This window comes from Lactuca virosa, chromosome 1, assembly GCF_052849685.1.
Source record: "Lactuca virosa cultivar CGN04683 chromosome 1, Lactuca_virosa_CGN04683_v6, whole genome shotgun sequence".
Taxonomy (NCBI): Eukaryota; Viridiplantae; Streptophyta; class Magnoliopsida; order Asterales; family Asteraceae; genus Lactuca; species Lactuca virosa.
Genome location: NC_136426.1, coordinates 211168003 through 211184645, shown reverse-complemented (window position 1 = coordinate 211184645; position 16643 = coordinate 211168003). Strand labels below are relative to the sequence as shown.

Below are 16643 nucleotides of genomic sequence, written 5' to 3'. Positions count from 1 at the left end.
ACTGTGGAGGACGAGGGGTCCATGGAGGAGTACCAGAGGAACGCGACTGAAACTTCTGTTGACCAGACCTATTTTGTTGCCCTGACTGTGGTTGACCAGATTTACCCTTGTTGACTAACAATGGACATTGAGCTTTCCAATGATTCTTCTGTTTGCAGAACGCATACTCATCATAAGTGACTCTTGAAGTTTGTCGAGATTGACTGGAGGAGACAGTAAGCACAGTAGGAGCGGGAGTAGGAGTAGAGGTTGCTTTAAACCCTTTATCTGCATGGGACTTGATACGAGTCTCTTCTACAATTAACTCATAGACAACTGAATCAACTCAAGGAAGAGAAGAGCGATGAATAATTGTTCCACGAAGACCTTCAAAATCAGAACGCAAGGCCATCAAGAACTAAACCAAGCGTTGTTCTTCCCTCCTAGCAATGTAAGGCTCAAAATCTTTTAACTCTTTAGATTCGGTAAGAGCCAATTGATCCCAGAGATCAGACATAGCAGCATAGAAATCTTGAATGCTCTGGTCCTTCTGTTGAAGGGCACAAATATCATATTCCAACTGGTATTGTTTAGCAAAATTGGACTGAGTATACAGTCTCTCCAAGTGATTCCAAACTTCCTTTGATGTGTCATACTTAGCCAACTGCATACCAATGGACTGAGTAACAGAGTTAATGATCCAAGTAATAACCTTGGAGTTATCAGTCTCCCAAGCATCAAGTAACATATCATAATTCTCAGTTTGAGGCACTGAGGGTTTGGCTTTAGTCCCAGTGACATAGCCCCACATATTCTTCCCATGAAGGAAATTCTTCATAACGTAACTCCAATACGTATAATTCTTTCCATCCAAATGAGTATTGATTGACTGAAGGGAATCATCCTTCGCATGTAGTTATAGCTATAGCACGATATTCACCCTCCGTGGAAGATCTAGAGACAGCATCATGTTTCTTGGTCTTCCATGAAATAAGTGACTCTCCAAGAAATACACAAAATCCAGTGCTAGACTCACGATCATGATGATCACCATCCCAATCAGCATCACTATAGGCACGTAACTCAAGAGAAGACGTCGAGGGAAACAAGAGAGTTTGAAACTGAGTGCCACGAAGATATCTCAGAATACGAAGAACAGCTCCCCAATGAACAGAGGTAGGTGCAGTAACAAACTGACTGACAACATGAACATCATGAGCAATATCTGGACGAGTGACTGTGAGATAAACCAAACTTCCCACCACAGTGCGATAAATATTCAGATCAGACAAAGGAACACCATCAGTAGGAGAGTATCATGCATTCGTTTCAAGAGGGGTATCAATAGTCCGATTGTCAGAAAGTCCCTCCCGTGTAAACAAGTCAGATATATATTTAGTCTGGGAAAGAAGGTACCCTTTCTTAGACTGAGCGACCTCAATACCCAAGAAATAATGCAGCAAGCCCAAATCCTTCATAGCGAATCGACGAGCTAGATCATGCTTCAAAGACTCAATACCACCATGGTCATCACCTGTAATAATCATGGCATGGCATCCACATATAAGGACAGAAGAATCCGTCCTGCACTTGAGCATCTAACAAACAGGGCAGAATCGTGATTACTCTAGACAAATCCAAGAGAGGTAATCACTGTGGAGAATTTCTCAAACCAAGCACGAGGGGCTTGCTTGAGCCCATACAAAGCTTTGCGAAGCCGACAAACCTCTCCCGGTCGGTGCTGAATTCCTGGAAGAGGGGTCATATAAACCTCTTAATGAAGGTCACCATTCAAAAAGGCATTCTTGACATCCATTTGAAAGATCTTCCACTGTCGAACGGATGCAACTGCAATCATAATACGAACTGTTGTCATCTTTGCAACTAGGGCAAATGTCTCCTTGTAGTCAAAACCATATTGTTGGGAATACCCTTTTGCTACAAGTCTAGCCTTATATCGTTCAACAGAACCATCAGCTTTTGTTTTTATCTTGTACACCCAACGACAACCTATCGTATGTTTCCCAGGAGGAAGAGAAACCAAATCCCATGTATGAGTCTGATGAAGAGCAGTGAGTTCTACAGCCATAGCATTCTGCCAAAGAGGATCTGAAACAACTTCTCTATATTTTTCAGGTTCAGACAGATGATGGATGCTTGCTATAAATGAAGCAAACGGTCCTGAATATGTAGAGTAAGAAAAATCTGGTAGCTTGGTGGACTTGACAGTACGAGAAGATCTCCTGAGGGGTGGTGGTGGAGCTGGATCCTCAACTTCAATAATCGGAGGATCAGGCTCAGGAACAGGTGGAGTCGAGGCACCCTCTGAAGAAGTGGGGGTGTCATGTGCTGAGGGATCATGTGGCATAGATGAGTCTTGAGCCTCTAGTCTTCATTAAAAGGATCAATACGCAGAAGTCAGACTTTTTTACATTGTGGGATGTAGCAGGAATCGAGTAGAAAGGAATATGTTCCAAAAAAGTAACGTGCCGAGAAACATATAAATTCTGACTCACAAGATCATAGCAACGGTATCCTTTTTGACCAATACCATACCCCAAAAATACATAAATAGCAGATTTCGGCCCCAACTTGTTCCTTTCAACATGAGGATGAAGAACAAAACAAGTACATCCAAAAACTCGTAAGGAAGAGTAGTCTGGTAGATGACCATATAACTTCTCAAAAGGAGATATTCCTGAATTCAATGAAGTAGGGATACGATTAATCACATACACAGCAGTTAGGACTGCTTCTCCCCAAAATTCACTAGCGACCTGCGCAGACAGGAGCAATGAGCGGGCAGTCTCAACAATATGACGATGTTTTCATTCTGCCACACCGTTTTGCTGAGGTGTGTCAGTACATGAAGACTGGTGTATGGTACCATCAGAAGCAAGTAACTGAGTGAAATCATTAGAGGCATATTCACCCCCTAAGTCACACCTGAAGCACTTAATCACAGCCGAATGTTGAGTTTTAACAAGAGCTCTAAAATTGCTGTAACTATCAAAGAAATTAGATCTGCGTTTCATAAGATAAACCCATGTATATCGAATATAATCATATTTAAAAGATACATAATAGGTTGACGCACCCTTTGTGGATACTGGTGCAGGACCCCACACATCAGAATGAATAATATCAAAAGGAGAAGTAGAATAAGACATACTTTTATTGAAGGGTAAAGCAGAAACTTTTGCTAGTTTGCAACCACTACAATCAGAAATATCATAAGAGTTTAAATGACCCAAAACACCACTGGATGCTAAGAAATTCAACCGTGATACAGACACATGTCCCAAACGAGAATGCCAAAGATAAAACTCAGACGAAAAAGGACTCAAACGAAAAGAAGATAAATCAATGCTGGAAGCAGCAACAGCAGATACTTTGAGGACCTCCAAGACATATAGTTCCCCCACCCTACGGCCGATCCCAATCACCTTCTGGGTGTGTTGATCTTGTATAACACAGACAGAATCAGAAAAGAACACCCAGTTACCAGACTTGCATAACTGACTGCCTGAAGCAAGGTTCAAAGTAGGTTTGGGAATGTAATAAACATCAGGAAGAGTGATATGAGAAACAGAGACATACCCAACACCCTCAACTAGCATAGATGTATCACTAGCAGACTTAACAGAAATAGATGACACTTACGACAAAGAAGTAAATGATGACAAATGAGGAGTCATATGACGGGTTGCACTAGAATCTAAAATCCACAAAGATGAGGGAATACCTGAAGTGCCAGATGAAGAAGGACCAAAATGAGACATAGATGCAGACATGGCAGTGGGATTAGAAGCCAAATACTGTCTAAAGCTCTCAAACACCTTGGGATCCAATGCAGATGGTGGCATATGTCCAACAGATTCTGTGTCAACTGGTGGAACAGCAGCAGCAGTAGCACACTGTGGAGGACGAGGGGTCCATGGAGGAGTACCAGAGGAACGCGTCTGAAACTTCTATTGACCAGACCTATTTTGTTGCCCTCACTGAGGTTGACCAGATTTACCCTTGTTGACTAACAATGGACATTGAGCTTTCCAATGATTCTTCTGTTTGCAGAACGCATACTCATCATAAGTGACTCTTGAAGTTTGTCGAGATTGACTGGAGGAGACAGCAAGCACAGTAGGAGCGGGAGTAGGAGTAGAGGTTGCTTTAAACCCTTTATCTGCATGGGACTTGATACGAGTCTCTTCTACAATTAACTCATAGACAACTGAATCAACTCAAGGAAGAGAAGAGCGATGAATAATTGTTCCACGAAGACCTTCAAAATCAGAACGCAAGGCCATTAAGAACTAAACCAAGCGTTGTTCTTCCCTCCTAGCAATTTAATGCTCAAAATCTTTTAACTCTTTAGATTCGGTAAGAGCCAATTGATCCCAGAGATCAGACATAGCAGCATAGAAATCTTGAATGCTCTGGTCCTTCTATTGAAGGGCACAAATATCATATTCCAACTGGTATTGTTTAGCAAAATTGGACTGAGTATACAGTCTCTCCAAGTGATTCCAAACTTCCTTTGATGTGTCATACTTAGCCAACTTCATACTAATGGACTGAGTAACAAAGTTATTGATCCAAGTAATAACCTTAGAGTTATCAGTCTCCCAAGCATCAAGTAACATATCATAATTCTCAGTTTGAGGCAATGAGGGTTTGGCTTTAGTCCCAATGACATAGCCCCACATATTCTTCCCACGAAGGAAGTTCTTCATAACGTAACTCCAATACGTATAATTCTTTCCATCCAAACGAGTACTGATTGACTGAAGGGAATCATCCTTTCCAGTCATGTTGATAGTGAATGAATAACCACAATGACAATATAACAATCTGAGAATGAAAGGAGTAAGAAACCAGCGGAAGCAATCACTTGAATAACAAATCAACAGCAATTATGAACCAACGGCAGTAACGAACCAATAGTAGCAACGAATCAACAGCAGCAACGAATCAACACATCAAAAAGAAAAAAAGAAAATGAATACCAGTGACAATGAACGATCCGCGCCACAGATGACTGCTACAAAGACTTCTAACAACGTATCAAACCTCTGCTCTGATACCATGATAACATTGTCATATGATTATAACAAACAGAAATTACAAGGGTTCTCAGAGAAAAGCATAAAGACTACAAGGAATAATGTGGATATAAATACTAGCCAGACAGAAACCCTAATGGGCTAAGGACATCATAAAGGGCCCATAAACAAGCGGGCTAATAATATATAGACTAACAGTACGAATATAGATTGGGACGATCGCTCCATCAAATCATTTGGGAATTTAACGTAAAAGATTTGCTTCGCAGATATTGGGTCCATCATGAATCACGTAGATTCACAAAGGGCCTTAATCTAGTTTGTTTACTGAGCAACAGCCGGAGTATATATGGAAGGTCGAAGGTGAGAAATGGGGTGAAAGATGACTCTGGAAAGTAAACCTGTCATCCTTGAATTGTACCCAATCCCCCAGAACACCATCATCATGGCTTTCTTATTGTAGCCTGCATGTGAGAAACTGGACTATGGTTCTTCTATACGAGGTTCATTGGTATTGTGGTGGGTATATCAAACACTCTATAGTTTAAAGATCGTGAGTTTAATAGAATCAGAGATGGATTAAGTTCAATTTCCAACTAAGTGGGAGATATAGACGCAGAGGCTGAAGAAGCAGCACCATCGGCTGAAAGGGTGAAGAAGGAGAAGTTACATCGCTTTGAAACAAATCACAAATAGATCTTTCTCTCTATTGAGTATTAAGGTTCAATACAAGGGAGGGATATATTTGTCAATGCATAAAATTTTCAGTGGTTGAATAAAAATATTTCGTGGAAAAATTGGGCCCCATTCATTATGCTTTATCAAACAGGTTTAGACATTGGTCTTAGGAGCTGTTTGGTAGGATCTGAATTTTTAAGGTCTGGATTTTTAAGAGATCTGAATTTCTAAGAGGGTCTGAATTTTTAATATCTGGATTTTTAATATGCTGTTTGGTTGGAACCTCTGAATTGTTCTGCTGAATGAGAAAAATGATCATTATACCCTTATGTATCATTTCTTTCCATTACAACATTATATTTTTAACATTTTCTTTATTAAGACAACATACTTGCTTCTTCTTATTACAACATTCTGACCATGTTGCACAACATCAGTATCATAGTTTAACAACAAAATATTCATATATGAATGCAAAATAAAGTGTAAGCATGTAAGGTAGAAGGAAATACATGCCTCAAACAAGAATACTGATATCCAAATCTAAATAATGGTCCTACTAAACAATAAAAGAGACAACTAAACGCGGGAATGAGCCAAAAATATCCCCACAAACCACATTCCAATTCATGTTCAATCCATATCCACATTACAATCATCAGAGCTTCTTCTTCTTGGCATAATAATCAACTATGTTTTATCACTACAATCTAAAGAGGAAAAAGCTTTTTTAGAATTAAAAAAATCCCCTAAATTTGGTTGAGAAACAAGAATATAACTGTAATATCATCTTGAAAGTGTCTTCTTACACTTCCCTCGATCAATTAACCAAAACCCCAGACAAATCCAAAGGAAGGCTACAGCTCTAGAAAAATACATCTACAACTCTGATAATCAAGTTTTAGGGCATCTGATTTTAGGAATAAAAAAAGTAAACAACATCTATATGAACTGATAATCGATTTTTAGGGCAAGAGAGAAAAAACCTTACCTAGAATGGGCAATGGACTAACCACGCATTGTTGAACGTCGGCTTGAAAACCAGATAAGACATGGACATCTGTTGTGTTCGAACTTTAAAATCTTGTTGAATCGAACGACAGGACGAGAAATCGAAGTTTGAATATCGAACAACAAATGGAACGGCATTGAAGGAGGGAGGCGGCAACGATATTAACCGAAGAAGGCGGCGACAGAACTGGAAAATGGAGGCGAAGATGGAATTAGCGGACAGAGGCGGCGACGACAATGGTGGACGACGACAGTGACACCATGAGGATGGAGTCGGTTGAAGATTTGAGCGAAGGAGATGTGTAAAAGGGCTTTCGGCAAAGCGGAAAGAGAGGAAACACGTTCATTTTTTTGTTTCAAATATACCTCCATGTCTTAATTTTTAAGAGGCTTTTTTAAGAGACTAATAAACAATCTATATCTGAAAAATTAAGAGGGTGCCTCTTAATTTTTCAATTAAGAGGCAAACAAACAGCCCAAATATATGCATAAAAGTACAGTATGAATCTATTTGTGCATTCAAGAAATAATTTTGTCTAAGATTATGCTTTGAATACTAAATAACTATGATGATTTACAAACGACTTTTCCTCATGAATCTGTGTATTCATGCCAGGATGGGAATGACTTGAGTTTGTCCAACCTAAAAAAACATGGGAAATGACTACGATGATGACGTATAACTAAAAGTGGAAAATGACTAAGTGATCGTACACTAAATAATGATTCGTTTGCATGCAAGAATAGCTACTTTGTATATGGATTTTGTGAGTGAGCACATTATCATAGTTATGACTTATGAGTTCATTTTAATGTTTAGCATACAATCCTTCCTTGTTTGGATACTCTAGTTACTCATACGATGATGATGTGATACACTTCTTAATTTATAAATATATAACTTGTGAGGTTGGTCATATGATATTGACTTGGTAAAATGTTAGAAGCACATTGCATTTCATTTACTTTTTTATAACTATAATAATGATATTTTACTTATGACTCTAATGATATTATTTGATTATGACTATAATGATGATATTTTGATTATGACTAAATGATAAATAACGATTTATGACTTTTATTTGAAATGACTTATGGTTTACTAATAACTAACAATTTAAGAATTTTCAATGAGTTAAAGATTACCCCAATTATTGATGGTTAAAGACTTAACTTTTTATCAAGAGTTTGACAAATGATTTTGGGATTTCTCATCGGTCAAACGAATGTGTTGATTCCCTTGACTCTAAAGGTGTGAAATCTCAATATTACTCATTAGAATTCCCAATTCCTAACATGTATTTTGACATGTATAAGGTGATAGTAGTAAATGAATACTTAGAAAAGAACTTGGATATTTAGAAGGCCACTTTCTTTTATGGTTGCTTGAACTTTTGTTTTGATATTATGAATGATTAACCCTCTTCTAAAGTAGTTTTAAATTATTTATATTTTGTGAGCAATGACTATGGGGTCGTATTTTCGCAAATGAGTTTTCAAATTTGAATAAAAAGTTTTCAAAAGATTTAAAAGAAATTAAATAAAAGAGGGGTGTTTCATTCGACAATCTTAGTCTTGAGCCAAAGGGTGTGATTGCGATAGAGGAACTCTACTTTGGGTTCTCCTATTTTTTCTTCACATTTATGAGACAACACCTAGAGGTAATTCGTCTACCTTTTAAAGAAAATATAGAGTGTTTTGATAAATGCTTTTTAAATAAAAGTTGTAGTTTACTTCGAAACAGTCATGTGGATATTAAATTCGTCAAAATCTAAGTTCGTATGAGGAAGATACGAATAATAGAAGTTATAGTGTAAAGTTCATTGCCTAAATGAGCATCCAAATGCATTCCATGATCTTGTAATGGCTATACACGATCGTGTAAGTTCAACAAGGTGCTAAAAATGAGCCATTCTATAAGAAAACACGATTGTGGAAGGGTTACACAATCATGTTTATGATCTTGTATTGATGCCGAGAGCATAAATTAATATAAATGAAGTAGGATGTCATTTCTAACCAATTCTGAGAGTTACATGATCATATTTATGATCGTGTAAGGGGGTCGAGGTCCCAAAAACAGGGCATAAATTAAGATAAGTTAGATTTGGCTAAAAACACCCACACATAAACCTTTGAAGACCTCTTGGGCGATTTTGGGTGCGCCCGCGGTGATGAATTGAAGCTTTATCAAGATTTTAACAAGAAAGCCAAGGACTAAGATCCTAAAAATCTATAACAAGTTGAGTTCTTATTTTGATGGTAAAATTGATCTTCCAAGGTGAGAGTTTGTGTATGATGAAATTCTTGAATTCATGGGTGTAATAAGGATGAGAGCTTGACATAATTATATGATTTTACTTTATAAACATGATTCTAAGAGTTTTGAGTTAAGAACATGATTGATATGATTTTGGTGAAAAAGGGTATGAACCCTAGAAATGGTAAAACATGAATTTAGTGATATTGAAGTTGTAAATTGATGAATTGAAGCTTTTGAATCACTTATACATGAAGTATGATCATTTTGAATGGAGGCGTTCAGATGTGTTATTAAGTCATGTTTAAGGGACTTGTACCTAAGCTATAATGTATAGAATTGGTGATGTAGAGAGCTAAAAGTACTTAAGTTATGTCCTAAATGAGCTGAGATATATCTATACATCAAAGGTATGATGTATTAATACTTTAATTTATAAGATGGGAATTATCCACTTAATAAAAAATAGATTGCAAAGAAATCAAAGTATTTGTTTTATTCTATTGAAACCTAGAAAAGCATATGCAAACAAAATGCATTTAAAAAAAATACGAACCGTAAATGAATTGTTTTATTATATTGAAATCTATAAAAAGAAATTGTTTCGCATTGCGGTTCCATATGATTAAGCTATAACCAATTCAAGAAGTCAAATTATCTGGATTAAACTTAAGTAGTAAAATCATCAATATTAAACTAAGTTAAAATCCCTTACTTCCACATATACAGTCCTTTGATGACGAAGAATAAGGATTTTGGTCATCGTCCGGTGTTGAGTAAATTTAAACAAAATCCACATTAAGATTGTCAAACGGGTGAAGAACATGAGCATATTCTGTTTGATGATTTTCACCTTTGCTTAGAACATGAGCATGTCCACAGAGTCCACTAGTCCTGCAAGAAGCTTCTATTTAATATGCATATGATCAAGAGACCATGTGTCCTATGTGTTATATATATAAATCTTGACCAAATACAACAATTCATAAGTACATGGCTACCATCAACAAGATGTGTTGGAATGGAAATAGTTGTGATTAAGAAACCAAATGTCGGGACAAAGAAGGCACTCTCCAACACTTTATGTTTTAAAGAGTTATAAGTTTGAAATCGAAGGACAAAGTAGGTGTATGATAAAATTACCTCAGAAAAACATAAAAGAAAAACTTACATTAGTTCTTTATAGATGGAAAATCAAACAAAAATTAGACCACATAGGTATCACCATCAACATGTTTTCAGACCAACAAAATCGAAACCTGATTCCATTAGTCCAAGACCATAATATCAAAACCTAAACAAAATGAATAAAAAAAAACAGAAATTAGATTATTGGGAGAACAACATAAGATCTTCTTTGTTTCTTATAGAGAAATGGTGGTGTCGTTTATGTTTTTTAATTGTACACTTAACTCGATTACACCATTGTAATTTAACTTTTGAGACATTGACGGAAAAGAAGTGGCCAATTAGGCATTGTACTTTCACTTTTTTTTCATTAGGACATTCTATGGTAACCTAACTGAATTTCTTCGAATCTATTTACATTTTTCTCAGTTGTTTGTTTAGTCAAATGTTAAACATTGACTTGATGTTCTTGAAGCTGTTTCTGTAAGTCAGCATTGCTTGTTCAAGCAATGCTATTTTCTGTTTCAAAAGTTGAAAAAAAGAGACAGATTCATAAGTTTTGTACTATATGTTCATTAAGTGTATTGACCGAAAATTTAACAAATTTCTTACTTGAAGCTCTTCAAATGGTGTGGAAGAGAAACCAGGTTGTTTCAGTTGGTCTTGGAGGAAACCTTGACTTTTTACTAGTGCTATTTCTATCTCAGCTTCCACAATTCTTCTTTCTAAATCCCTGAGAGCAAATATCCATAACAGAAAGAGAAATAACATGTCAAGAGGTAACATTAGAGATAATAAATATAAGTACACATACAAAAAGAGAGGGAATGACTTGAAAGAGAAACTGCAAAGTCCCAAAAATTACTTGCATCCTAAGACCATCAGCTTGTCTTCAACTTTTGGTCCTCTGCCATCAAACACAACAAAAAAGTTAATAGAAGAAATCCATTTGTAATGGAGCTTATACAACTTAGTATATGTGTTTGTGTATGTGTGTGTGTGTGTTTGTCTTGTTAATTGAGATAGCTTTGTTGTCTTCATTCATAGTATAATATCTAACATAATTAAGCCATTGTAGATTAAAAGCAAACCTCTTTGGAATTTCATAAGAGGATGAGATAACAACATTCTGTTCTCACCATCCTGCCATAACCGAATAAAATCAAATGTGACAGTCTTTTAGGCTCACAATTAGCATGACTAAAGTCAATTTTAGAGGGGATAACAAAAATATAATACTATCCTCAAGAATCCTCCAACTACAAACATTGTATTTCACAAAATTCATATATTTGATCCATAAGTGTCTAATTTCCACCAGCATAGAAATTGTAAAATAGGAATTAAAAATGACATGATCATAGCAACTAAGATTTCCAAATCTATTGATCCAGAGATACCAACTGTTGAACATGCATATAGAGAAGTGATTTCAGCTTTCAGAAGGAAGATGAGAGAAAATGAGGGGTGTGTTGAGTTTTTCTAAATTGGAGACGTTACACACATTCACGCATTGAATGATAAGCTTACTTGGGTTGTACTGTACATGCTGTATTTCTTAACCAGTTCAAAAGTGAAATTTATGGTCTTCTAGAGAGTTTTGGAAATAAAATACAGTCATGTATATCTCCACCTTACACCTCTAGTGAATTGTTGTTCACCACCAACACAAACAACCATTAAAACATGACCAAGAATAAGACGATCAATGTCTGCATGTTTTATTCTAAATTATTATGAACAAATATTGTATTCATTACTTCGGATCCATCAACAATTATCTCGGTTTGTGGCAGAATATTGTGAGGAGTTTATATTAGTTAATGTTGAACATAAGATCAGTTTATTAACACAAAGATATGTGTCCGTTGATCAATGTTGTTCAAAAAGCTTGTGTTTTATGTGTTTTAAGAAGCGAAACGCTGTCTGAGTTCGGAATCACCACCTTTTCAAGTGAGTGCATGGTCCCTTTCATCTTACACATAGATATGAAGTATTTAATATAAATTACGTGCTATGTGATATTGTCTGAATACTTGCTGTCTATGCTGGGTGAAATATTTTTATATACGTTTTAAATGATTTAAATTGTATATGTTTTTTACATCTACAAAACGTGTTGGGTAAAACATGGGTAGATGTAATAGTTGCTGTGTGACCAAATAAAATAATGAGAGGCCTCGATATAGATGTTATTGATGATCCAGTCATCTAGCGGAGTATAGATAACGACCACGGACTATTCTAGACAGTCCAGTGGAACGCTAGCAGGCTCGCAACCTGTAGGTGTTTATTTGAACTGTGTGCTCACCAGCAGTACTCCATCCCCCACATGGTTGCCTTATTTGACATGAATTGCTGAGGAACCCCCGAAGCATGTGTTGTCACCCCGATGAAAGTCCCTTAGACTAGGTCCATTGTCTTAGATGTTTTAGGGACGTAACGTGAGGATAACGGTAACGGGTAATCGGTATTGTTTGGTTTGATAAAGTTAATAAACTTATTTATTATGGGTTGAAAACCCTATGTACTCACCAGGTTTCCCAACCTGACCCACTCAGTTTATTTATATCACAGGTGTTGATATGAAGTAACATTACACTGAGAGATTAAGGAGATATAAATCACTAGTGATAATGAATGTAAGTTCTGTTTATGCTTATGTTTCTATATTGACGACGACATCCCAAATGTTTTAAAATGAATAAAAATACTTTTCTTCGGAAATGCTTTGATAATGTATTTATCATGTTTTACCGGGAACAAATTCCGCAACATTTTTATTAAAAGAGATACTCTGATTTTTATAAAGAATAAACAAAATCGGTCTTTTCTGGCCGTGAAAATGGAGATGTTACAATATATATTGTGAAACTATGTTTAACACTCACGAACTCGATATATCTTCCAAGTCTTGAAGATATTAGGAAAACAAGTTACTTTATGTAACTCATTATGAGGATGAAAATACCAAACATGTTAAATGATACTATAAAACTAAAGAAAACCAAATGAGGGGCAATATTTGACAAATAAGCAAAAAGTGAGCCTTTTATGATACTCACGGTTTTAGAGGGACCAAAAGAGTCATTTTTAGATATAAAAATGGGTTCTTATGACATTCACGGTTTACAAAATGGGTTTCTTTTGGGCCTACTCGACTTTAATGGGCTAAATTGGTCATTTTTCATAAAAAGGGGCCTTATTTAGAAATTCACAGTTTCATGGGCCTAAAATGTAATTTATGGTCTTAATGGACTTAAAATGTCATTTTTATCAAAAAATAGGCCTTTATTGTAAATTTTCGGCATAATGGACCTAAAATGTCATTTTTAACAACAATGGGCCTTTATTGTAAATTCTCGGCTTAATGAGCCAAAAATGTCATTTTTATCAAATATGGGCCTTTATTGTAAATTCTCAGCTTAATGGGCCTTAAGTACCCATTTACACGTTTATTGGGCCTTGTATACTCATTATATGTTATTGGGCCTTACATACCCATTTACATGTTTATTGGGCCTAGTATTCTCATTTCATGTTAATGGGCCTTAAATACCCAATTGCTTCGCTATTGGGCTTGTACTACACATTGCATGTTAACTGAGTCGATAACATTAAATATATGACATTTTGATATGAATAAATATTTTTATCACAAATGCTTTGTGTTAAAAATTACATACATGAAACATTAATTAAAACGATTGAATGATGTGATACAATACTCACGTAAACTTAGTTAAGGCTCTTGTGAGACATGCCTTCACTCGTACCTACCTAGTGTACACCGTAAGCCCTGTAGTTATAACCAGAGTCTCCTGGAGGGAGAGTGAGAGTTTATGTATAGATCTATATGGGGTTGACAGCCCCACACCTGAGTTGTTCGCTACAGCTAGACTAGGCCAGTCTAGGGTGACAAATGTCTTACCTAACAAGACGCCTGAAGAACGTCATGACATGCATGACAGTTATATCAAGTATGGTTATAACGCCTCACATATAATAAGTTTATGGAATACATACACTATACTTTGATACATGTACGAACAATTCATTTCTACAACACTCGGGTCTTCTGGTTTTAAGACTACAACCTTTTTTTTTACAAGCAGAAAATATCAGATTTTCTGGGAAATACATTATACACTACCATTTATTTACTACAGAGAATATAGGATTTGTTGGAACTCTCTCTTTATACATTTTCAAAAACAGGAACACACATGCTTTAATACAAGATTTGAAACAAAACTCTCAAACCATTTTTACGGAAAATATCGGATTTTCTAGTGTTTACAAAATGATACAAAGTTTTTCATACAAACATGCTTATGAACTCACCAACATTATATATGTTGATGTTTTTTTTCAAAATAACTTGCATTCTCAGGGACTCGTTAAGCAGGTCGGTCATCAAGAACATATGGACTTTTGTTGTATTTTATTTTCCATCATACACTTAATATTTTGGCATGTAACTTTTGTGAACAAATACAATGATGTAAAACCATGTATGTTGTGTTATTGAATGTGTGATGATGATGTTGCCTTTGATTTAATTATATACACTGTGATGATATTACAAGATGAAGTCACCCGCCCCCAAACGTTTCCACCGTCTGGTTCGGGGGTGTGACAGATTGGTACCAGAGCAATGTTTATAGTGAACTGACATATCTAATCATACATGATATGCAACTCTAAATACATTAGGACTAAAATACTCTGAACAAAAATAAAATATATACCTATGTGTGCATTTTAGGGTACTGTCACGATAAGAAACAATAAAAGTCTTTGGAGGAATTGAACATCACGGTTAAACACGGACAATTATGTAGTCGTATTGGGGATAGATATAGCCTGATCAACTATATTTATTCAAAATACGACCAACATGTGTTTGGGAGTGATCATGGTGGGGAATGAATCTAGAAACTTACCAACCTCGTATCCAAAAAGTTTTAAGGAACTCAAACATAAACAATTAAAATACTATAGGAGCATTTTGGGATATCATATATGTTGGATTAGGTGTCTAAGTTCATAACTATTTCTGGAATGTACTTGACCCGGTTGGCATGGTCCATTTGGATTGCATGGCATTGCAACACTTGGATAGACAAAATGAGAGAAATGACACTTAAGCTTTATTAATATATTATAAGTTCTAATATATTAATAATATTATTTAATTAGTATTGATCAAGAATTAATTTAGAATTAATTTGGTGACCAAAAGGAGACTAATTAAATATATGGGGTTGATTGTGTAAATCATCCATTCTTATATAGTGGGCTAATGATCCATGGTTTGTTAAGTTGGACTAAAATCCATAAGGTACTTCATGGATAGTCCATGGAGGTTATAAACCCATGGATCATGGAATATGAAAAGCCATGTCAATTAGGGTTTAGATGTTGTAACTCTACTTGTGACACAACTATAAAAGGACCCCATGGGCTACCAAAATCGGCACTATGTGTAGAACAAGAGGGCTAGCCGATTTTGAGTGAGTGTTGACTTCTCTCAAATTTATTCCAAGTGTTGTGGTGTTGTGTGAAACATTTGAGGCATCACACTTGAGGTGCTACGCTCACAAGGTTCTCAAGGAATCCAAGCAACAGGAAAGGTATGTTCTCCTACTAACTTTATGTTTCAAAGTTCCCCATGCCATGCTAGTTAGGTTAAGAACCTTGGAAAAATCAAATTTGCATGTATCTTAGTAAAACATAGATCCAAGGTTTCTAGGGTTGCATGTACACCTTAGGAGTGTTAGAATGCTCAAAATTCTTCAGTGGTATCAGAGCCTAAGCTTGTTTTCTTGATACTTGATGTAAATTGTTGAAGAAACTCAAGATTTCTGCATACAATTGAGTGAACTCACCGAGTCCATGGGGGACTCAACGAGTCCATGTGTTATTTCATCTTACTTGTCGAGTAGGTTCGTGCACTCGGCGAGTAGAAGGCCCTGAATGTAGATTTTCGAGTTTTCCTGCTGGAAATGGACTAGAAACATTACCCTAAACTGTTTTGGTCTTATAAAACTTGTTTTAGATAGTGTAATGGTTATGTTAATCCATTTACAATGGATATTATCAAAATTTAAATTTTTGTATGTGTTATTTATGATTCTTGAAATTATTGATATGAATGTTCATACACTTATGAGTTTAGAAGATCATAGGAATTATCTGCAAATAGTTTGTTAGTTTAATTCTTGATCTTGATGAGTTTTAATGGAATCCATAATTTGTCCTCACTCTCATTTTAATAAACCATTAACTCATAAGTTATGAAAGATGAAAAGTTTTGAAAGTTACAAAACTTGCCCTCAAGTTTTGGAACATGTAAAGTTACTTTAGAAAACTTTAGTTCCAACCCCTAGAATTTTAAAAGTTAAAATTCAACCCTTATACTTTATAATATATATATATATATATATATATATATATATATATATATATATATATATATATATATATATATATATATATGTATAAGATCAAGTCGTTTT

The 16643-nt window shown here is 35.7% G+C and overlaps 1 protein-coding gene across 1 annotated transcript; it reads right to left on the bottom strand.

Moving 5' to 3' along the window:
* Positions 1 to 397: 397 nt before the first annotated feature.
* LOC145127052 (uncharacterized) lies at positions 398 to 817 on the bottom strand. The gene has a single exon (XM_079062305.1). The coding sequence runs from the start codon at positions 815 to 817 to the stop codon at positions 398 to 400; it is 420 nt and encodes a 139-aa protein (XP_078918431.1).
* Between the last annotated feature and the right edge of the window lie 15826 nt (positions 818 to 16643).